General features: G+C 36.4%; 1 protein-coding gene across 1 annotated transcript in view; it reads right to left on the reverse strand.

The window, feature by feature from the left end:
* Positions 1 to 11076: 11076 nt before the first annotated feature.
* The window catches only part of RAB3IP (RAB3A interacting protein), a 48770-nt gene continuing 35353 nt past the window's right edge, over positions 11077 to 24493 (reverse strand). Inside the window, exons 5-11 of the mRNA XM_077775203.1 lie at positions 21512 to 21589; positions 20751 to 20954; positions 17598 to 17726; positions 16333 to 16445; positions 13823 to 13922; positions 13673 to 13742; positions 11077 to 11442 (exon numbers count right to left, since the gene is read on the reverse strand). Of these exons, the coding sequence (XP_077631329.1) occupies positions 11360 to 11442; positions 13673 to 13742; positions 13823 to 13922; positions 16333 to 16445; positions 17598 to 17726; positions 20751 to 20954; positions 21512 to 21589 (777 nt within the window). The 3' untranslated portion in view covers positions 11077 to 11359. The remainder of the gene's footprint in view (positions 11443 to 13672; positions 13743 to 13822; positions 13923 to 16332; positions 16446 to 17597; positions 17727 to 20750; positions 20955 to 21511; positions 21590 to 24493) is intronic.

Genomic DNA, 24493 nt, shown 5'->3' on the forward strand with positions numbered 1-24493 from the left:
TATTTATTTTTAAAGATTATTTATTTTGAAAGAGAGAACGAGCATGAGCAGATACGAGGTAGAGAGAGATGGAGAGAGAGAACCCCAGGCAGGGTCCACACTGTCAGTGCACAGCTCGATGTGGGGCACAATCCCATGAACTGTGAGATCATGACCTGAACTGAGATCAAGAGTGGGATGCTTAACTGACTGAGCCATCCAAATACCCCTGGTTATGCCTTTTTAAAGATATGGAACAATCTCCTTGTCAGTTTGGTTAGTTGTTTGGCTTTTTATGATTTTGACACTTTTTTAACAATCCAGACCCATTGTCTTATAGAATGTCCCAATCCTGGATTTGTCTGTTTCACTATTGTTAGATTCAGTACAGGTGATGTGGTATGCTTCCTAATAAGCATTTTAAACGATTCCTTGGAAACAAGAAAGCTAATTCTATACTGGAGAAAAAAAAAAAAAAAAGAGGCTTAGAATCCTACTTCGAAACTCACATTGGGTCCCAGACCTTTAAGGACAAGTCATCAAGTTGCTTAAAGAAATTCATTTTCTAGTTTTTTCAATTTAATTTGTGCTAAACTAGTTCTCTGCTGGGTGCATGAAGTAAAAAGATGAGTAAATAATGGTCCCTGATGTCCACAGGCTTAAATCTAGGGCATGAGAAAAACACAACTATAACTCAAGGCAGACTCTAATAAAGTCTGGGGAAAACATCTCAAGAGAACAGAGGAAGTAAAGAGTTACTTAATCTAGGGGCTGTCACTAAGAGCTGAAATTTGAAGAGACTTAAACAATGGGTATGTGTGTGTAGGAACTGCTGTTTTGGTGTGTGCTTTGTGAAGAGAAAAGGTGGGAAGTAGGCTCAAGAAGGATTTCGGTAGATATTGAATACTGGGCTCCATCTGATTCCATGTAACTATCTGTTGATGATTTCTATTTAGGTAGTGGTCATGCACAATATAATTAAATCTAACTTGAAAGAAGGTTGTGTTGAAATGTGTTGGTTAGGGTAGTAACTGAAGTTAGACCAATAATAAAGCCTGAAGATGGTACTGAACCAAGAGCTGGCTACTGATTGGATGTGAGGAGCAAGGAAGAGGTCAAATGATATTTTTAAGTATATGCCTTTAGGTGCAATATGAATTAAGATGCCTAAAATGTGTAGCATAGGTCTAAATCTAGACTCCAAGAGAAGTTCCCAGCCACATTTTCTGGAGGCTGTTGGAAGTAAGTCATCACACTGTATCTACTGCCAAATGATTCAGGACCCTACCCAACAGTTCACCAAGACAACTCACATTCTCAACAGTAATGAGAGATAGGAATCACAACAGGGAAAGAAATCAGATCCCAGTTAAAGGGCTGAGAAGCAAAGGTCAGAATAGGGTCCCAAGTTCAAATACCTACAGGGCTGGGCAGATAAGCGAGTAAAATGGGTTAAAATAAGCAAAAACCAACCATGCAAGCATATTGATAACTGACAAGTGACCCTTTATTCTTGATGTCAGGAAGACAGAGGCGGTGGGGCATGGAGTAAGCCAGAGGGTACAGGCCATGTAAAGGGTGGAGTTAGCCAACAGGTGAAACCACTCAACCTCCTCCAAGAATATGGGCTCAGCGTCATCAAAATAGACAATTTTAAAACCAGAGCTCGAAGTGCACATTTTAATTTTAAATCTCATTTTTAAATGCTGCAATTAATTTGTTTAAAAATAAAACAAACATAAAAGTAAACCAAAACATTGTCAAGGGCAAATAACATATATGTGAAAACATGATTCAGCCTGCAGGACTTCAGTTTGCAATTTCCGGGTTAGAGGCTAACCTATAACAACCAACATGGTTTGAGGCAAAGTAAAGAGAATGTAGAAGAAAGTTGTTGGAAGGGTTGGAAAACACACTTGTATTAATTAATCAGTCCAGAGCACACAGTCCAAGGCACAATCCAGCCAGTGGCCACTGGGACTTAAGGTCTTTCACTCTCAGAGAATAACAAATACCATCCATATTTCCTTGATTATGGTCTTTAGTCTTCACATCTCTAATATCTTCTAATTCTATTGGGCACCCCCATGTTGCATAAATTTGGTAGAGCTTCATTTCTTGGGAAGTAATCTAAGGGAGCTGTGGTTTAGGTTTGTTTTTGGTATTGAAGTTTCCTAGAGAACTCCAATAAATAAATGGGTAAGAGCTGAGCTGCTATGGTTAAATCTGGTGATGTGGCTCAAGTTGGGAATGTAATGATGGGAACCTTTTCTCTCTCAAGTCTGTCCCTGAGATCTATAGCTCCAGAATTCTAGTATTTACAACACAGTCCTTCTTAATGTTAGATTATATGTGGATTTGTACTTCCTTGAGAGCTACTATTAGGAAGAGTTTCTATTCTCTTTATTTCAGCAGTTTTGCTCATTTGTGGTATTGTAATTTTTTTATTTTAGTTTTAAAAAGGTTCTGGCTTGGACTGAGTGGTGGTACTGGACATGAACAGAAGTGGACACAACTAATCAAGGTATGTTTTGCAGTGCTGATGTGGCTTGCTGATAGACTGGATTGGAGGTGGTGGTGACAGAAACCAAGAATAAGTTCCTAGACTTTAGCTTAAGCAACTGGGCCAAGCGTCAATGTTAGGTATGAGATGTGGCCATTAGAAATTCAAGTGGAGGGGCTGATAAGCAAATGGATACAATAGCCTAAAGCTAGGGAAGGGATGTCAGGGTTGGAAATAAAGAATATTTAAATAATGCTAAGGGGGCCCAGGCAAAACTCTGTAGTGATTCCAGTATTTAAAAGCTGACCTGGGGTGCCTGGGTGGCTCAGTCGGTTAAACATTGCTCTTGATTTTGGCCAAAGTCATGATCTCACGGGGGGTATAGCTCAGTGGTAGAGCATTTGACTGCAAAGTCATGATCTCACGGTCATGGGACCCAGCTTAGTGTTGGGCTCTGCACTGGCAGCACAGAATCTGCTTGGGATTTTCTGTCTCTCTCTGCCCCATCCCCCCGACCATTGGCATGTGCATGCTCTCTCTCTCAAAATAAATAAACTTAGAAAATAAAATAAAATAAAAGCTGAGCTAAGAAAAAGCCAGTTAGAATTGTGGCCAAAGCTGTCACAGGAAACTTCAAACCCTGAGCTTACTCAGACCTACATGGTCTGACCCCTGCCTACATCTCCAGCTTTCCCTTACCAATTTCCCTGCCACCAACTGTGCACTAGGTTTTGTTTTTGTTTTTGCCATTTTTCAAATATATCAAGTGCAGGTCTTCCTTAGGGGCCTTAAACCAGCTTTGAGTGCTCTCTCTTCACAAGCCTGGATCTGACCAGAACCCAGCTGAAAAATGTCACCTCCTGATTTGGTCTTTCCTGACCACCCAAATCTGAAGTAGTCATCCATTTCCTTTATAGCTCATTACCCCATTTTAAGTATATATAGAGCACTTGTGTCATCTTTTAACATTAGTCTCTTTGTCCACTTGTCACCAAACTGAGAGCTAAGCTCTATGAGAACTGAGTCCACCAGCCTTGCTCACTGCTGTAACTCCCAACACCCGCAGTAGTACCTGGCACACACAACACTCAAGTGTGTGAATAATGGAGTGGAACTCTCTTTCTAGAAGTTCTACACAAAATTATAGAAACTACTGGGTCCTTATTTGCCTATATATCAGGGACAAGAAACTTAGTTATCTGCTGAGATGGTAACTGTTCTGCACTCCATGAAAAAAATGAAGAGCTGTTTTCTTTTTTTTTTTTCTTTTTTAGCAAGAGACAGAGTATGAGTGGCAGAGAAACTGGGAAGGAGACACAGAATCTGATGCAGACTCCAGGCCCCAAGCTGTCAGCACAGAGACAGACGTGGGGCTCGAACTCACAAACCGCGAGATCATGACCTAAGCCAGATACTTAACCGACTGAGCCACTGACTGAGCCACCCAGGAGCCCCTTTTTTTTTTTAAGTTTATTTATTTTGAGAGAGCACAAGCACGTGAGGGGCAGAGAGAAATGGAGAGAGAGAATCCCAAGCAGGCTCCACACTATCAGTGCAGAACCCAATGTGGGGCTTGAACTCACGAACCTTGAGATCATAACCCAAGCTGAGATCACCAAACACCCAACCAACTGAGCCACCCAGGTGCCCCGAAGAACTATTTTCTACCACAAAAGTTAGATACCAATATAAATTCATACTGCTTTGATCTCTCTTCATTTTAAACATTGTATCAAAACTACTGAGTGAAAAAAACAATGAAAACCTTTAAATAAAAACAAAAGCTTTGAGTAAAAGCACATGTACTTTAGACTCTGGCTGCGCAAAACAAAAACACACAGAAATCATAGTGGTGGTGCTAAGTAGGTAGATGGGTGGTTGCCAGTTAAGGGCTGAGATCCAATGTTCAGAAATCAAATCTCTGTTCTTCCAGAGTAAAGGATGAGTCAAAGGTTGTGGATAGTCCTAGAGCTGGAAAGACGACAGAGGACACCTAATTTAGCCTTTACTGAGGAGGTCAGAGGGAGTGGTGACCTGCCTACCTGGTCAGTTTTGGGAGCCAGGCCTCAAGAATGCAAGTCTCCTGAGTGACATATAATCCACCTTCTCTCCATTAGGCCAGGCTCTGTCCTCAGCTCTGAACCTATTTATAGCAGCTTATCAAAAAGTGTTTTCTTTTTTAGAGTTGATAATCTAGGCAATTAAATTCTGTCTAGAAATATTCTCCTAAGCCGAAATTTAATCAGCACACTATTCCATCTCCTTTGCCTCACCACTTCTGCTAGCTCCAGTCATCAGTTTTCTTTGCAGGCTTTTTCCCTCCCTGCCACAGTAACACAGGGCCCAGTGCCATACTTTTCCATATTCCTTAAGTGCCTATCCAATCCTATGGTTAACTATCACCTAGCCTGACCTTATCATTGAATTTAGACTTGTGTATCAATAGACTTAATTCTCCACTTGGATGCTTAATGGGCATCTCAATGAGTCAAACACAGAGTTCTTGTCTCTATTTCATGCACACATAATTTCAACCTAGTCCAGATAGCTCCATCTCAATAAACTGCTGTAACAGCTCAAGGCAAAAGCCTAGGATTCAGACCTAATTTCTCTCCTTCCCTGTCCCAAATCCAATTCACCAACAGGTCCTGTTTTTTGTTTTTGAATGCAGAAGCATATAATTGGATTCATTCACTGATTTGTAACACACCACCAGTGGTCTGTGCAGGAGTCTCTTCATCCACATATTTACTCTTAATAACAAATGAACCCACCATCCAACCCAGGGATGAGAATGTTAACGATGATTTATAGTCTCCTGGTTCTCTTCCTTTTCCTTCTCCATACCAGACGTAACCCTATCTTGAACTTTGGGTTTATCACTATTTTTTTTAAAGGTTTTATTTATTTTTGAGAGAGATAGACAGTGTGAGCAGGGGAGGGTCAGAAAAAGGGAGACACAGAATCTGAAGACAGGCTCCAGGCTCTGAGCTGTCAGCAAAGAGCCCGAGGGGGGGCTTGAACCCATGAACCACGAGATCATGACCTGAGCCGAAGTCGGACACTTAACCGACTGAGCCACCCAGGCGCCCCAAGGGTTTATCACTATTTGGGTTTTTATTTTTGTTCAATTTTAGTTTTTGAACGTTATGAAAAAAACATTAGGTCATGTAGTCTTCTGAACATTTTGCTTTTTCACTCAATCCGTTACATTAAGTTGCTGTTCTGCCTGCAGCTGATGTTCATTCATCTTGCCTGGCATGTGATCGTCCACTATGTGAGCACACAACACTTAACCTTCTTGTTAGGTGGAGTTTCTTCTAAAACATTCTTATATTTGTATTCTGGGGCACCTTGTGCAAGTGTTTCTCTTGAGTATATGCCTACAAGTTGAGTGGTGGGCGTTGGGGAATGTCCAACTTCTCGAACGAATGTTTTTCACAGTAGTTATATCAATTGACACTTCCACCAGCAATATAGGAGTAATCTCATTGAAATTCTCTGTAACATTTGACTTTGTTGGACTTAATTTTTGCCAGTTGAATGCATTTAAACATGTTACTGTGCTCTTGACTTGCCTTCCCTGAGTGTTGATAAATGAAAACCATTTAATAGGTTTACTGGCCCATATGCACTTCCAACTCTGTGGAGTACCTGTTTCAGTCATTTGCCCATTTTCCTGCTAGTGTTGTTTTTTTTTTCTCTTGTTGGTTTGTATAATTTCTGTATATATTCTTGATACTAACCTATTATTGGTTGAGTTTTGCAAATATCTTCTCATAGCTTGTAGTTTGGCTTTAACATACCTTTTGATGGACAGAAGTTCTAAATGAACAATTTATAATTACTTTTTATGGTTATATTTTATGGTTTCTTTTGCCTGCAGTTTAAGAAGTTCTTGGAAGCAGGATCAGGAAGGTATCCATCTGTGCTTTCAAAATATATTTCACCTGTAATTTTAATGAGATTTTCTACATCAGAAATTCTAAAGTTTGGGGACATTTAAACAAAAGTTGGGGAACATTTTTTTGTGTATGGTGTGAGGAAAAGACTCAATTTTATATGCGCTTTTTTTTCTGTCAGCTCCATTCAATTATTAGTCCTATCATTGACCTACAATACCACCTCTGTCAATATGAAATTTACAAATGTGTTTGGGTCTTTGGGGCTTTCTATTCATTGGCCATTTTCTCTATTTTTGCACTGTCATACTTTCTTAAATACTTCTGCCTTTAAAAAAAGGTCCTTTTGGTAGGATGAACTCTCCTTCCTTTCTTGTTCTTCAGAAGTACCTTGGTCATTCTTCATCCTTAACTCCGCCACGTAAATTTTGATTAGTTTGTCAATTCCAGTAGAAATGTTGTGAGTTTACCTTGGAGATGCACTAATAAATCTATACATTCATTTGGAAAGACTTTCATTTTTGTAATATTGTCCTAATGAACACAGGACACTCTAGTCTTCTTTAATGTCTTTTAGAACTTTTTGTATATAGATGTGGCACATTTTTGGTTAGATTTATTACTAGGTACATCAAAATTGTTTTTGCAATTATTTGGTGTCTTTTTTTTAAGTTTGAGAGAGAGTGAGTGAGCACATGTGAGTGGGAGAAAGGCAGAGGATGAGAGGGAGAATCCCAAGTAGGCTCTGCATTGCTCAATGTGGAGCCTGACACAGGGCTCAAACTCACAACCCGTGAGATCATGACCGGAGTTGAAACCAAGAATCGATGCTTAACTGACTGAGCCACCCAGCCACCCTTACTGAGTGTGTTTTAAAAAAATCATATTTTCTAACTGTGGCTGTATACAATTAAACATTGATTCTATATTTAGTCACTTTACTAAACTCTCCAAAAACTGTTGTTTTTCCACCAACTAGACATAATTGACCATCACATCATAATGACAGTTTTATTCTCTTCCCAATCACTGTATCTTTATTTTTCTCATTTTCTTGCACTAACAGTTACAGTACACTTTTGTATAAAAGTGAAGAGAGTAATCATTTTTGTCCCATTGCTGATTTTAAAGAATATGCTTCCAATGTTTCCCACCTTAGGATGGTGTTTACTGTAAGATTTTTAAAGATATCCTTCATCAAGCTGAAAAGATTACTAAATTTTTTTTGCATCTATTGATCAGTTTTTCACTTTTATTCTGTAAATGTGAATCCATTTATAAATTTTCTAATATGCCATTTTTGCATCCTGGGATAGATGCCACTTAGTGTGTTACATCACTTGCTTTTGCTTGTCTCTTCATGACAAAATGGACCTATAATTTTCCTTTCTTATATCGACTGTCCCAATCTGGTTTTACTATCAAGATTATATTGATTTTTGATGTGTGAGATGTACTAATTCTATTTCTCAGAATAATATATATGATTAGAATAACTCATTCTTTATAAAGTTTGTTAAAATCATCTAGGCCTAGAGTTTTGTGATTTTGAACTACTTCCTTTCCTTGAATAGTAATAGTACTGTTCAGGCTTCTGATTTCTTTTTAATCAAAACATAACATTTTCTAGAATTTTGCCTTTTGCCTAAATTTTCAAACGCATCGGCATGTTGTTCACAATATCCACTGGTTTAGAATTTGCAGTACCTATAGTGACATAACCTTTTCTTTTATTCCTGAGTGGCTTATTTGTGCATTTTCTTTTTCTCCATAATAAACTTACCAGAAATTTTTGTCCATTTTGTTCATCTTTTCAGTCAACATGTAGCTTTGTTGATCTTATTTATATTTTCTATTTCTGTTCTTATTTCTTCCTTTGGCTTTATATTCTCCTTCTGTAACTTCTTCAATTGAACAGTAGCTCATTTAAAACTTTATATATAAAGATTTAAAGCTACAAAATTTTCCTTAAAGCACTTTCTCTGCATTTTTTTTTCTAACTGAAGTATACGTGATGTATGTTTTAGGTGTACAACACAGCAATTTCACAATTTCATAATATTACGCAATAATCTCCACATGAAATATGGTTACTACCAGCCACCAAAGTTACTACAATATCATTGACTATATTCTCTATGCTACTCTTCATCCCTGTTATTTATCTAAATCCCGTTCACATTTTGCTGGAAGCCCATTCCCCTCCTCTCTAGCAACCACCAGTTCATTCTCCGTGTTTGAGTCTGTTCTTTTTTATTCATTTGTTGTGGTTGTTTTTGATTCCATGTCTAAATGAAATCATATGATACTGCTCTTTCTCAAGCTTATTTCACTTAGCATTACACTTTCCAGCTCCATCCATGCTGTCGCAAATGGCAAGATTTCATTACTTTTTATGGCTGGGTAATATACCATTGTGTATATATACCACCTCTTCTTTGTCTACTGGCATACAATTAGGCTGCTTTCATATCTTGGCTACTGTCAATAATGCTGCAATAAACAAAGGGATGCATGCATCTTTTTGGTGTTTTCACTTATTTTGAGTAAACACCTAGCAGTGGAATTACTAAACTGAATGATTTTCTATTTTTTCCTTTTTTGAGGTACCTCTCTATATTGTTTTTCATAGTGGCTGCACCAATGCACATTCCCAACAAGAGTGCATGAGGTTTCCCTTTCTCCATATCCTCGTCAACACTTATGATTTCTTGTCTTTTTGATACTAGTCATTCTGACGGGTGTAAAGTGCTGTCTCATTGTGGTTTTGACTTGCATTTCCCCAGCGATTAGTGATGTTAAGCACTTTGTAGGTCTCGTTATGTCTTCTTTGGAAAAATGTCTATTTAGGACCTGTGCCCATTTTTAATCAGATTATTAGTTTTTTAGTGCTGGATTGTAGGGATTTTTTATGTATTTCAAGTTTGGTATTATCAGTCACTCTAGTATTTTTAAATTTCTTAAATTATTTCTATTACTATTGATTTTCTTACTAAGTCCTGGTGAACTCAATTTTTAGCATTATGTATCTCTATCCATAATGCTTTCATTTTAATGTCTGTTTTGTTGGATAATACTATAACCACACTAGCTTTCTTTTGGTATTTTCCTGCTATCTTTTTTCCATGCTTTTATTTCAACCTTTCCATGTCCTTATGCTTTGTGTATAAATGTATTATTTCCCTATCACACTACTCATTTCTCTAGTTGGGTCTTTTTTTCTTTTGTCTTTCCTATTTAATTGGTATGTTTCTCTTCCTTCTAACAAGATAGGAACTTTACCGTCATGATCTCTGATTTCCTCTCACTCCCACTGTACTGATGCTGTAAAGAATTTTAATTCTAGATTGTTATGGATATACTTTATTTTCTTTAGCCTTGCTTTATATTCTTTAGAAGTCATCCACAAACTCCATTAGACTCTCTTTTTTCCCTAAATCTCTTGAAGCATCTCTTGGATTTGTTCCTCTTCATATTTAGGTACTTTCTCCAAAAGATTTTTTTAAGTGCTTTTAATTTGCAACTTTGTGTGAAAAATTTTCTGAAGTTTTGAAAGTCTAAGAACATGTGTATTATGCCTTCATATTTGAGTTAACTATGTATCAGAACATAAAATTCTAGTTTCAAAGTTCTTTTCATGTTCAATTTCAGATTCTTGAGGTGGGCAGCATGGTAGTGATGGTTCCTACCAGTCCATACCATTCCATACTCAAATATCCTTTTGTCTGTAAAGTCCCATCCATTTTGGTGATTCAATCTTCTATAGGTAAGGTTGACCAAATCTTTGAAGACAGGATTGAAAACAACGTCATCTTCAGAAAACTAGATCTCTCATACAATGCTGCTGCAAACAGAAGTTTGATTAACTGCTGTAGAGGGCAATGTGGCAAAGCAGGTCAAGTATTTTACAATACACATATACCTTGGCCCAACAATTTTACATCTAGGCATGTACATGAAGGAAACAACCCAACAATGTGGAAAGAAATATGCATAAAGATATTCATCACAGCATTATGATACAAAAAATAATTTAAAACCTAATTTCCAAACAAATTATATGAACATCCTATAGTCAAACCATGTAGTAATTAAAAGGTATAGAAAAAAAAATTCAAGTTAAAAAAGAGAGTCTAGGGGCATCTGCATGGCTCATTCAGTTAAGCATTTGACTCCTGATTTCGGCTCAGGCCATGAACTCAAAGTTTGTGAGTTCAAGCCCTGCAACGGGCTCTGCGCTGACAGCACAGAATATACTTGGAATTCTCTCTCTCCCTCTCTCCCTACCTCTCTCTCTCTCCCTCAAAATAAATAAATACACATTTAAAAAACAGTAAAAATAAAAAAAATAAAGTCTACTTTTTGTTTCAGAAATATGCATAGGCAGGGAGAAAATATCTGAAAGCCGAAAAGCTGTTCTTCAGAAATACAAACATTAGAGATGGAGAGACTGAAGTGGTGTTTGCTTTGGTTCTTTTTGCTTCCTTTAAATAAAATCCTTCCTTGAGGCTCAATCTACAAAACAGACAAAAATAGAGCCATTCTTGTCGGGGAATAGAGATGATTCTGTCCACTCAGCCTTCCTTCTTGCCTGTCACAGGCTGCTGTGTGGTTTGAAAACTACAGTCCAATACATTCAGCTTACCCTACAAGCCATGTCAGAGCTAGAAGAGAAACCAAAAGCATGTTCAATCTAACATTTATGTATTTCTTTATTTAGCCTTTTTTTTTTTTTGGCAACTATAAATTACAATCACTAGTACACCTGTAATTCTTTATAGTGTGTTCAACTAAAGAGTAAGCAACACAGCATAGGTCAATTTAAAAGAAATCACAGTACTTCTTAGTGTAATCTGCAAAAGAGGGAAGAAGTCTTGGGCCCAATCCTTGGTAATAAATATCAAGTAACCATAAAAATATCCAGCCATTTTCCAGGTATTCAGCGAGGTTCATGCATGGTCCCAGGCAGAAAGCATCAGAGTTCCTCTTTGAAATATCCCAGCTTTGCCAATGACATCTCTTTTCTTAACTGCATAACTTCCCAAAACATCTGATCAACTATACAAATAGAAAAGGAGACAGGTAAACCATAAATTGCCATCCTCATTATTTTTTAACTGTTTCACTGAAAATTTAACATTAGCTGAAATGCCAAGTGGGCATTTCTTAATGACGTACTGAATGCCTCGACATTTTATTACTACTTCACAGAAACTTCTTCATGTATTTGTGAGCATCCCACTTTGATCACAACTGTTTGTTAGATATATCAATGACCACGTTAGCCAACAGAAGGCAGACACTTTCAGTGTCCTGAGTAAATGGCAATCCTGGTGCCTTCATAAGTCATTATACTCAATCCTCAATTATTCTAACTCACGGATCTTCTGGCTCTAGTTTGCTACATCTTGGCCATTCCACTGTTTATTAACGCCAACAGAGAGTAAAAAAGGGGAAAAGAAGAAAAACAAAAGACAGTCCAGAAAACTCAGAAACACTGTTTATAATAATAAAGGTTTTGTATACGGCTCAAGTTAGAAATAAAAACAAATGTAGAGGCTGATCTGTAAATTTCTATTATCTCTACTTTGGCAAGCCCCCTCTGTAAGTGGAAAAACAGTGGCTTTATATTTCACACAAAAGGTCTCCTCCCTCTGACACATCATCAGATTAGATTGATTTAGATCAGTGGTTGTCAGCTAGGGGAGATTTTGTCCTCAAGGGTAAATCTGACAATGTCTGGATACATTTTTCATTACTCTATTCTACTGAATAAGGCTCAGCAATGGTGTTAAACCATCCTACAATGCACAATATAGCCCCCACAACAAAGAACTATTCAGCTCAAAATGTTCATAGTACCAAGCCTCAGAAACCCTGCTTTAGATTTAGCTGCCCTAAATCCTTTTTGGCAAAAGGCACAATGAACAGATTTTAAAATTAATAATATTTATTTGCGACAAACTCGCACAGTGTATGATGTATACCAAGTACTGTGAAGTAGAGAAGTAACAGACACCAGAGAAGAGACCATGTGTATCATCATCACCCCCACTACCACCCATAACAATTTCTTCCTACTTTCAAAAGGAAATTATCTTTCATCTTCCCTAGAAAAAAATTGTTTTTATTTTAACAAGGAGAAAAACCGTGCTTGACAATTTAACATAAACCATCTGTTCTGTGGTTTAAATTCTGTTATCTATCAACAGGTATTCAAAAATATTTCAATTTTACGAAAAGTTATCCAAAGTATTGTACAGTTTAAAGACTTTGCCACTCAGGCTTTTGAAATTAAACATTAATAAGAGGTTTCACCCTCATTCTTTTAGGCATCAAAATCTAATTATATTGGATTCTAAATAAGTATGTCTCTTCTCAACATACCAGAGCTTTAGAAATACCAAACTAAGTTTATATCAGCATGACTAACATTTCCACAGAATTAAGAGTCACGGGTTTACATTACTGAAGATAATAGGTTTCTTCTAGTTTTTAAATATAAAAATATTTTCAGGGCCTAAAAAAATTGAGTAAGAAATTCCCCTAACAACATCCATACAAAATGGTATGGACTCATCCCTAGCTTAGGATTTGCTTTTTGTTTTAAAATAATCACATGTACTCAAGAAACACTGCTTTGGAGCTGTTGGGCCTTATTCATTTTTGTGCCTGGCATTTAAGACATCTGGCTACAGAATCATCAGTAATCATGAAAGACTATATTAAAAATATTAAAACACTCTCATGAGGTTGGCTCTCCTGAATATATCATCTACATGTTTCTGCTGATTCAGAATACAGTAATCATTATCCCATTCAGAACTATCTTCATGACTGCTTTATTAATTCACACAGGAAAGTAGGAAATATACAAGAAAAATTATTGTTAGATCCTCATGGTTTCCACCAATTAAAATAAATATGACCATGTCTAGAGCTTGAATAATGAATTTATTATTGAATTGAATAATAAAAATGAGTATTTTTATTTCTTACGAGTAAATTCAATCAACTAATTAATAGTTCCCTCACATTTATGATCTGGCTTATCATATACCTTTAAGAGTTACAACTGATCTTGTTTAAAACTCAAAATCAGAGTAAAATGAGGCAAATATAATGATTAAATCATTTTAAGAGACATCAGTTCCCAAATTCTCCACACATTAGAACTGTAAGAGATTCAATATAAATGCACCAATAATAAAGCTTGAACATTACTACTATGTTTTATACATTTGCTGAAGTTTTATTTAAACATTTTATAACAAATTAGAATACTCACCATCCTGCTGTTTCACGAGCCCCTGCTGAATATATCGAATGTATGTAAAAAAGTTACATACAGAGGTGATCTAGGCCAAAAGGAAAAAAAAGTCGTAAGTAGTCAGATGTCAAAGCAAGCTTTATTAAAATTCATGGTTAAGTTACTTACCCTATATCTGCAAAAAGGAGAAATATAATAATAGTTGCTTGAGTCTCCTAATTTAATTCTGTGTTTACAGGGCTTACTCTGGCCAGTCAGAGCACATTTTCTGTAAAATAATGACAAACTTTAGTGCTTTTTTTTTAAATGAAAAACATTTTCTTCCTACCTTCTGTACAAGTTTTACATTCACTAAGACAACAAATATTTGAGACCTACTGTGTACCGGGCACTATTCTAGACACTGGGCTATAGTGATGAAAACGACAAAGACCCTGCCCCCTTGGGGCCTACGTTCTAATATAAGCTCAACAGAACATTCACCATGGTTTTCAAACAGAAAACAAAAGGTCTTAAATATACATCCTATCCTGAAGCAAATTCACAAATGAGTAACCAGCCACGGGGTGTTTCTCAGTTTCCCAGTAGGACTTCAACTACTTCCTCAGTCTGAAAAAACCCTGATGATGATCGTTCAAGTCCCAAAATGTGTTACGAAGGCAGCCTGCAGGATAAGTTTCTAGCTGTGGTACTTTCTGGCATGTTTGGTTGGAGTATACGCATTTAATGTGGCACTCAGGCCTGCGAAATACAGACGAATAAGCCACCTTACAAAAATACTGACCCTCAATAACTATACAGAGTACACTATATTCAGACATATCATCCTTTCGGTTTGGACTATGGACTCTAAGACCTAGTATGAAGGCTTTCTGGCTGGAATAAGGCTATGAGTCTCTTGAGGGCGGGGACTGTATCTTATTTATATTTAAATACCAGGCACCAAGCATGTGCCTGGCACACAGCAGACATTCAATAACTGCTGGCTAAGTGATGAGCCCCGGTCATTGTACAGCTCAATACAATGACACTGGCTTGTCTGTCAGGGCAGACCTGTGGCACCTAGCTGGTTCCCTCCTAAGCTAGGACCATGGCTGAACACTACTACCCTTCCCTCTCAATGCAACATGAGTATAGCTGTAACTAAAATAAAGTAGTCAACATTTTAAATAACATTATAAAGTATGTACTAAAGAAAAATACATTACATGAACATTAAATTTTAGCTATACTTATAAGAAATATGATACAAATGTGCCTCCATATTAAGAAAACAGATGGAGAATGTGTATTTAAAATAGGATAATTTTGGAGGTAACCATTCCAACCAGAAAAGAATCCTCATCTTTTCAAACAAAGTTTGCCTCACTGCTCCTTTCTTAGAAAATTCCATGGGGCACCTGGGTGGCTCGGTCAGTTAAGTGTCCAACTTGAGCTCAGGTCATGATCTCATGGTCCATGGGTTTGGGCCCCGCATCAGGCTCTGTGATGACATCTCAGATTCTGTGTCTCCCTCTCTCTCTGCCCCTTCTCTGCTTGCACTGTCTCTCAAAAATAAAATTTAAGATAAAATGTTTTTTACTAAAAAAAATTTCCTTTAATGATCTATAATAATATTTTTATAATACTAACTACTAGCTTGGGAAGGATAAAAGATCAAGAAACTTCAGGCACAAGTGTTAAAGTCCTTGGAACTTCCAAAGGGATAATTTAAACACGAAGGAAAAGTGCACTGAACTGATAAAAATCAATTTATATACTACTCTTTCAGAAACAGACATATATCTGTTTGTCAAGTATTTTGTCTGATTTTGAAAGTGCTTTGCCAAAGTGTTTTTTGTTTTGTTTTGTTTTGTTTTTTTATGTCTTTATTTTGAGAGACAGAGAACGAGCAGGGGCGGGCATAGGGAGAGGGAGACAGAATCCAAAGCAGGCTCCAGGCTCTGAGCTGTCAGCACAGAGCCCGACATGGGGCTTGAAACCACAAACTGTGAGATCATGACCTGAGCTGAAGTCGGATGCCCAACTGACTGAGGCACCCAGGTGCCGCATCACTTGTTTCAGTCTTTCCTTCTCCTAGGACTGGACAGAAAAAAGCCTGCCCTGCTATGAAATGTGGGAGTCTTACCTCTGAAGGTTTATAACTGCCAAGTAGCTTTCAAGTATGGATGATAGAGCCGATTATTTACCCATGTGTGAGTCCTTTATACGACAGTATGAAACAAAAAGACTATTCAAGTCTTTTTTGGTACCCTGTTTTCATGCTTGATAAGATCTGGTCTAATTCATGGTCTTCCTAAACTATTTTTAATGGCAACCTCAGGAGGAAATATTTTACAATGAAACCTAGTACACACAGCTTTGTGTACAACAAACAAGAATTCTGCTTATGACCCACTAAACTGATTTTATGATCAATTAATGAGTCAAAACAGATGGTTTAAAAAAATGCTTCTAACACCTAGGCCAACATATATGTATACTTTTAATTAAAAGGTTCTCCCCTTGATGCTAAATTTGAAATACTACATCTTGCACTGAGGATTTTGTCTTTAGTTGCACAAAATAGAAAACCAACAAGAAATGTAACCATTTAAAACTAGGAAAACAAAATATTTGCAACATATAAAATTTTTAAAACTCCATGTTTTCTACAAGACACAGTACTAAAAACATACTTTGGTCCTCCACATTCGACTGCAGAAGCTTTCACAAATCGAATAGGTTGTAATCCCACTGGTTCAATGCTTAGAGTATTGTTTTCCACAGCCTCCAGAACAGCTGAAGCCAACTTTAAAAGAAACAGAAAGTATCAGAAGCTATGCTAGCATAAAAATATTAAAACTGTATTCTATAACAAATTGATCTTTCCCTAAGTGGGAAAGAATAATTCAGTTATAACTAAGTAACTTATCTCATTATCTGGAAGACAGCTGAAGGTATTAATTCCAATCTCTGTCCATCTCTTACCCACAATTAACATCCACTATTAATGCCACTTAAAGATGAATTAATGCCTTATTTTGCTAAATTTATGCATATTTTTGAATACTAGTCATTCATAACACAGCAATATATACTAATTACAGCTATGTATTTTCTGAGCTTGTATCTATGTGCACAAAAGAACTAGCTGAATTATCAAATATTAAATGCCCAGATGGAGATGGTAGCAAGTGATCAAGAGCAGCTGAAACCGGCACATTGCTGCAGTCTGGCAGATTACTAACATGGAATGGCCTACCTAGAAACAGACACACAGGCACAGTGAATAACAGATCTACATATCAAAGTGATTTACTGTTCATTTTAACTTCTCCTGACAAGTAAGGTTATAATTAAATCCTCTAAAGACTTAACATAAAACTCTTAGGATTACATTTCTTAGACACTGACTGACAGGATATTTATAGGCAAACCTTCCATATGTACAAATTAAAACTATGACCTTATGTTGGTATAGTACCTTATATTTTTTAAAAAATTTCTTATGTACTAATTCGCTTCATTTTAACCTTTTAACAACCCTGTGACACAGGCAAGGAAGCCATTTTTTTCCGTTCTGAAGATGAAGGAACTAAGTATGATTTTTTTTTATCATGTAGAGATAAACCCAATAAACACCTCAGAGTGTAGAGAACTTCCCTTACCCTGAGCCTTGGACTAAGAATCAAGAAATAAGCCCTACCCCCCAATACACATTTAATACTTCACCCCAGTGCAACACTGGGGTGTTGCATCACTACATGAATGATCCTCGCTCAAATAAGCAAAGATGTTCAGTAACTGAATGCCAAGAAATTATCATGATTTTAATACGGAATGAAGAAAATGGTAAATCATGTTAGAATAATTTATTTATGTAACAGAAGATATACAATATGACTTAGCAAAAGGTACAGGAAACACTCTAATGCATTCCTATTAAAATTTTAAAAATTACCTCACTTTTTGAGAACGTTAAACATGGAAAGATATCTTCCTGATAAATTTTGTCTAAGAAAGGACACGATCTATCCATTGTGGGATCATCCTTCCAAGATCTGAATTCATTATACAGAGATAAGTCAGCCTGACAAACAAACCAAAGAAAACATAAAATAATCTTTTTAAAGGTACAAACATAAAATTACTTTATAAAACCAAAACCTAATTAAAACATTACTGAAAAAGTAATGTTTACTTTTCATTTAAAATAATGAATTGAACCATTCTTGATTAGTTACAATACACAGTACCAACTTTCTTTAAAAAATCCAAACTCTCAAATTCAAATGACCAGCCCTTTTCCACAGACCCACTATGGTGGCCAGTGATGCTACCATGATCTCCACCCTGTCCCTCCGAAGTGCTGAGTTCCTCTTAAGACACAGGTGCGCACTGCTCTGAATATAAAACAAATGCAGAGAAGTGTTTTCTGAACATAATCCAAAAGTAATCTGGAGCCAAGTTAATTAAATAAAGTGCTTAACTAAATGGAGACTAAATTGTGAAACCTAGTTTGGGTCAAAAGTGACACTAACTGTTCTGCTATTACCTGAAGGCACTTTGAAAAGAATTTTGAAAATGTTTCTTATATAAGCAGCAGGTCTAAAGGCAGCACATATATACCCTCCTAAAGTGACTACCATAAAACACAACATTTATTAAGACCTATTTTGCCACAGCAACATCAGTGACTACTGTCTGAATTATCAACAATAATTCAGGCTGGCATCTGCCTCCCTATTCACTCTTCCAGTTGTCCCTCTTCTCCTCTCCTCTCTTTAATAAACTGTTCCCTAAGTATTTTTCCCTCCAGATGCCCTCTACTCAGTTCAATACTACCTATCACATACAGAGTCACACCTGCCCTCAGCTACCCACTCAAGGTAGTGCCCCTCATCCAGCTCTAAGCCCCTCTCGTCCAGAAGCCCTGGACACACCATAAACGACACACTGACTACAGCTCTGGCCTCTAGGACAGCTTAATCACATGTGCAGGTGGCTTCCATGGAAGTAATAAAAGGCTGAGTCTATCCAAGCTTTCCCACAGACTTTTTTTAAAGGCATATAATGGTAATCTCAGTGTGAATTTTTTTCATCCCGATCCATAAATTCTTTGAATCAAAACTAAAGAGAAAAGGATTTTTTTTAAAAAGCAGGTAAATAATACTTACATTTCCAAATTCAATTTCTTTGTAAAGTCTACCCTTTAATGGACATAAACCCCAAAGCAGGTTAAGTGGTATTCCAGGGAACGATTCTAGTTTAAAGGCAGTAATTTAAACTATTAAGAGCTGACCCTGTGCCAGGAACTACAGTAAGCACACCCCAAACACTTAATCTTCACAGCTGTGCAACACAGACATTCTGATCTTCATTGTTTTAGAGAGAGAAACTAGGGCTGAGCGAGGTGAAGTAACTCGCCCAAGGTTACAGATCAAGAAACCAGTACAAGTTCAGACTCATGTCTAAGTGACTTGACTGCAAAGTCTTACATAATGTGAGTGTATGCGTACATGCATGCACATGTGTTTTAAGTGCTTTCAGCAGATATGCTGCAAATGTCGTAATGGTCATATTTTCTATAGAAGCATGGACATGTTTAACTTTCTTTCCAACTGTTTTACCTTCTTCTAAGGCTTACACGGGTCAACTTTGTGTGTTTCCTTTGTCTAACAAAACTTTTTGAACGGTGCCTGGGTGGCTCAGTCAGTTAAGGGTCTTGATTTCGCCTCAGGTCATGATCCCACATTTAGTGAGTTAGTAAGTTCGAGCCCCAAGTTAGCCCCAAGTCTGCTTGGGATTCTCTGTTTCCCTCTCTCTCCGCCCTTCCCCTACTCATATGTGTTCTCATTTGCTCTCTCTCAAAAATAAATAACATTAAAAAAAAAAACACTTTTTGATAAGTTTTCACAAAACATTAGGGTACAGGATATATCTGGAAAGCAAAAAGTTGTATGTTACCTATTCATATTTTAAGAGTTCATAAACTAAAAACTTTAAAACGTTTCATGAGAAAACATTTAAATTTCGTTAGTGTAAACAACAGAAAACAAGATATATAATCACACACTGTGAAATCACAGCAAAAATACAAGTTGTACTAAGCAATTTAAAATGTTAATTAAATTCAAAGATATTAAGGATATAACTTTAAAAAGTTTCTTAAATATTTCACGAACATGAATTTTAGATTCTGTCACATTCAGATTTGGCCACATACTGAACTTCTCTCTCACTAGCATCTTTTTTATTAACAAGTACCAAAAAAAATGCAATTCAATTAAAGTAAGTAACCACCCTGGTTATTCAATTTAACAAATTTCCTGGCTTCCATGCAAAAACTTACCCAAATGAGCAAATACAAATTCTTAAAGATTAATGGTGAACCTGAATACAACAATGTAAAACAGAGCTCCAAAAAAGTGGGGAGAGGGATGGCCACTCCATGATCAATCCCCTTGCAAATGCTTTCTCATCTCAATGACCAAATCAAAAAATATTTTATAATCATACAATTTTACTAAAAACAGCTCAAAATATTTCCAAATTGTCTCAGTCACCTTCCTAACATACCTTTTAAAATGATAAGGCTACCACTAGTTCTATTTTTTGTTACTTACTTATCTGAATAAACTCTAACTCTCTCAGTGAAAGAATATAAAATTCTACCTCTCCTAGAATTTAAGTAAAAAGAACGTCCTGTTCAAGAAAATCACCTAAAAAATAAAGAAAGAAAGAAAGAAAATCACCTTATTTTCACACATTTCTTCTATTCACACTTAGTTAGAGCACCCTACCAGTAAATCTGACCAGCCAGATCATTAAAGCCACCCACTCTCCTTTACATAACACAAGACAGTTTGCTCCCTAAATGAAATAGCAAGATTAAGAAACTTACCAAGTTTCCAGCAGGTACTCCAAGGTCAGCCAAGTAGAGAATGGAACTGGAGATTCCCTGAAAGCAGCCAGCTCTAGATAAAGCCTCCCCCATCTTAATATTGCATATTTTGTACTAAAAGTTTTGCTGGCAAAAATCATAACTGATACGTCAGTGATGAGAACTACTAAGTATCAACAGAGTCAGAGGGTACAGTCCTTGACGCGTTACCTCTTTGCAGTCTTTTACAATTGGCTGTATCACACTGAGGTCCTGATGACTGCCGCTCATGGCACTGCTTGTACTTTTATTTCTTGTATGCCCCCTTTTAAAAGGTGTCTTTCCACCCGGCAGAGGCTCTTGTGTGGGTGATGTTGGAGAACTGGACAACACGAGTGTCTTCAAAGCGGCCACTTCAGCTTGAAGTACATCAATCTTGAAAAGAAATCAACACAGTCCCATACACTAAGTATGTTTTATGACAGATGCAGCTAAATGTCAGCAATTTGGTCAAAACACTTTGCTTTCAAAGATGAATATAAGCTTATTGGTATTTGCTGTGGAGTAATAAAAAGAAAGTAAAACCAAAAAAATCTTTTAACGTTTCTTACAGTTTGGATTCAGCTGTTATTCACAATGTTAAAGGAAATTTTTTAAATTATCAAAATGTCTAACACATAATTCATGTGAATTTTCAAAATCTTCAAAATAGAATAGTGTAGGATTATGATTATCTAGTCTTTTTGAGAATACATGTGATTCACAAGACTTTAAATCCTTTGGTTCTAATATCAGTGAACCCCAACTGCTCACTATTAATTGTATCTGTGTGATGGTTATTCTCTATTTTATAGTTTCCTGCAGTTTCCAAGTCTTCTAAAATAAACACTAGTTTATGATAGGAACAAAAGCAATCAACATTAGAGTATCCTTAAAACAGTAATCACTGATTTCTTTATATTTTTTTTACTATGAAAGCAGCAAAAACTTACTTTTCCTTGTGCTTCCTTTAGCTGCTTTTCTGCTGTTGCCTGCTTAACATTTGCTTCTCTCACCATCTTATGAGCTTCCTGAAAAAGGCGAAATCTCAAATTTCAGAAACAACGTATTTAGCATTTGTTTTCAGAAATCTTTCAAAAAGTGTCTATGACTGTAGCAAAAACGTACTACCAATATTTAACCTGAAAATTAAGTATTCCATGTCAACTCCTGAAACAGAAATTGTCACCTGCTAGAGAAACTAGCAGGAATTAGGATTAGGTACCTTCTTTTAGTAGTAGTATCACTGAGGTAGCCAAGTTGAGTTTAATCCTCCTGAACAATGCTTGCGTAAAAGACTGAATGCGAAGAAGGAGAATAAACATCCCACCCATCAAACACAAATTCTCAGTAGTTAGGTTTCTATAATTTGGTCACATATGTATACTCATATTCATAGTGAATACGGTCACATATGTATACTCATATTCACAGTGAAGGGACAGGTAAAAATATTAACATGTCAATAATGCTGCAGTTTGCAGAAATGAGAGCTGAGAAGCCTTAGGGCTTCCAATGAAAACATTCACAAAATGATATCAAGTGACAATTCTGTGCAGAGTAATCTAAAAGGGCAAATCTTAGGTTAGTCTTTAATAAGGTCTTAATTTTTTGTACAATAACTATGAAACTCTGGGCATTTAATTCCTTTTTCTTTTCTTACATTTATTCATCAAACATTTACTCATGACATCTCTTGGTGAGGTACTGTTCCAGGTGCTGATAACATACTGGGAAAAGAGACAGGGTCCCTGTCTCTTAAGGAGCTTATATTCAGTTTACATTGTAATAATCAAATAAAATGTCCAAGTAAAAATTCTGGCTTTTATTTTCAGTGCAATATGAAGCCTGATGATCTTTCAAGGAAGACAGTCACTGATCTTATTATTTTTTAAAAATCACTCTATGTATGGAATAATCCCACAAAGGATTAAGGATGAACTGGAACAGTACATAGGGTGCACAAGATAATCCCCCGGTATTTAAGAACATGTATGTTAGGACTCCAATTTACAGTTTATGAGAAGGAAGAAAAGCAGAGAGGGAGAAAGGAAGGAAAGGAAGAAGGAAGGAGAAAGGAAGAGAGGAAAGAAATCCGCTTCAAAGACATTTAATACGTGTTTGACAATGGCGTCCTAAGTCTGTCAACTTTTCAGCGGAAGAGTAGACATTCTCCACATCAGAGTCTGACAGCTGCACGCCCATTTATTCATTTGCTTTTCTAGTACTATAGTGAATTGCAGTTTGTTTACATACCCGTGATATGAATTTACAGATCACATTAGCTTAAATAAGAGATGCTTTACTATCAATGCTTTACAATGAGATGACATTAACTGTGAAAATCTTCCAAGCACAATTACGCTGTTTATCTTTATCAAAGTCCTTAAGAGCTGCCAATTTAATAATGAGGTAAGCATTTTTCTTTTAAAAATAACAAATGTTCCAGATTTGCTGAATTTTTTTGACAAGTGGCTGTCAACAGATCTCTGTTTGGAAGCTATTTTCAAAACAATAAGCATATCTCATCTGACCCTTCAGGACAAGTGACATTTTAACTATAAATGCAAAACATGTGAAGGAGAGATTATATCTGTGTAAATGTTTAGAAACGGACTCTGCCTTCCATAACAGTGGACTATGCAATTTGGACCAAACCTTACACGGAGAATAATTAGAAAAGCTGTACAAGATTTTTTAAAATGTGTCTGAAGGCATTAGAGAGCTAACAAAATAGTAAAGAACTAGGGGGCCAAGATCCAGTAGGCGATGTAAACCCAAAGAGAGCTGGAATCTCGGGTGCCTTTTCCCTTAGCAATATGAGGGACACAATAAAAACGTGTAACATACTAGTACTAGGAGTCCCAAAAGGAAAGAAGAGAGACCTAGAAGGAGGCAGAAGCAACAGCTAAAAAGATAACGCATCAGATTTTGCAAGTTGACATAAGACATCAAAAAGCAGATTCAGAAAGAGTTGGAAAATTTTCTATCACTCTGCCATTCTAAAGCTGAAAAAAATAGAAGTATCACATACACCAGGGGTCAGCAAACTTTTTCTGTAAAGGGTCAGACAGTAAGCAGTTTGGGCTTTATGAGTCATGCAGTCTGTTGTAATACTCAGCTGCAGTGTGAAAGCAGCCACAGACAACACATGAACAGCGAACGTGGCCATTTCAATAAACATTTATCAGCACTAAAATCTGAACTTCAGTTTTCATGTCACAAAATACTCTCTTGGTTTTTTTTTCCCTAACCACTCAAAAATGTAAAAACCAATTTTGGCTCATAAGATTGCACAAAAGATAGGCTGTAGTTTGCAGACCTCTGATATAAACATTCCTGTCTATACACTTCCAGAATTTGAAAACAGAATTTTTTTCCTGTCTGGTTAGCAGTGATTCAAATGAAGAAGGTTTTTTGTCTTTCTTTCAAATAATGTTTAAACTTCACAAATAATTTGTTGGTATTAGAGAGTACAAATTAACTAGAGAATGCTCTGGAAAAAGTTTCACATAACCAGTAATGAAACTGAAAATTCAGTATAATGATTTAATATAGGGAAAGATGTATTTCTTCCATTTGGATCCATGAATTTGTGAGTTATTAGCTGCATTACATCTAATTTAAAACATGGAATTTAGACCAGAGCTTCAACTGAATCATAAATTGCGAAGATTAAAATTTTCCAGAACAAGGTAACATACTCAAGTGTACTTCTTTCACTAAAAAAATATACACATACACACAATATATTTTAGCGAGAACAAAATACTTCTGTACTACTATTAAAAAAAGCATTTACAATTGATTTGCTTTTTAAAACTGTTGTTTTATAATTTATATAATAATTTAGCATGTACATGTAATTTATAAGTAAGTATATATGCTTTTAAAACAGTGCCTATCACATAGGTAACTCTGAGTATTACTTATGT

Source organism: Crocuta crocuta, unplaced genomic scaffold, assembly GCF_008692635.1.
Source record: "Crocuta crocuta isolate KB4526 unplaced genomic scaffold, BGI_CrCroc_1.0 scaffold97, whole genome shotgun sequence".
Classification (NCBI taxonomy): domain Eukaryota; kingdom Metazoa; phylum Chordata; class Mammalia; order Carnivora; family Hyaenidae; genus Crocuta; species Crocuta crocuta.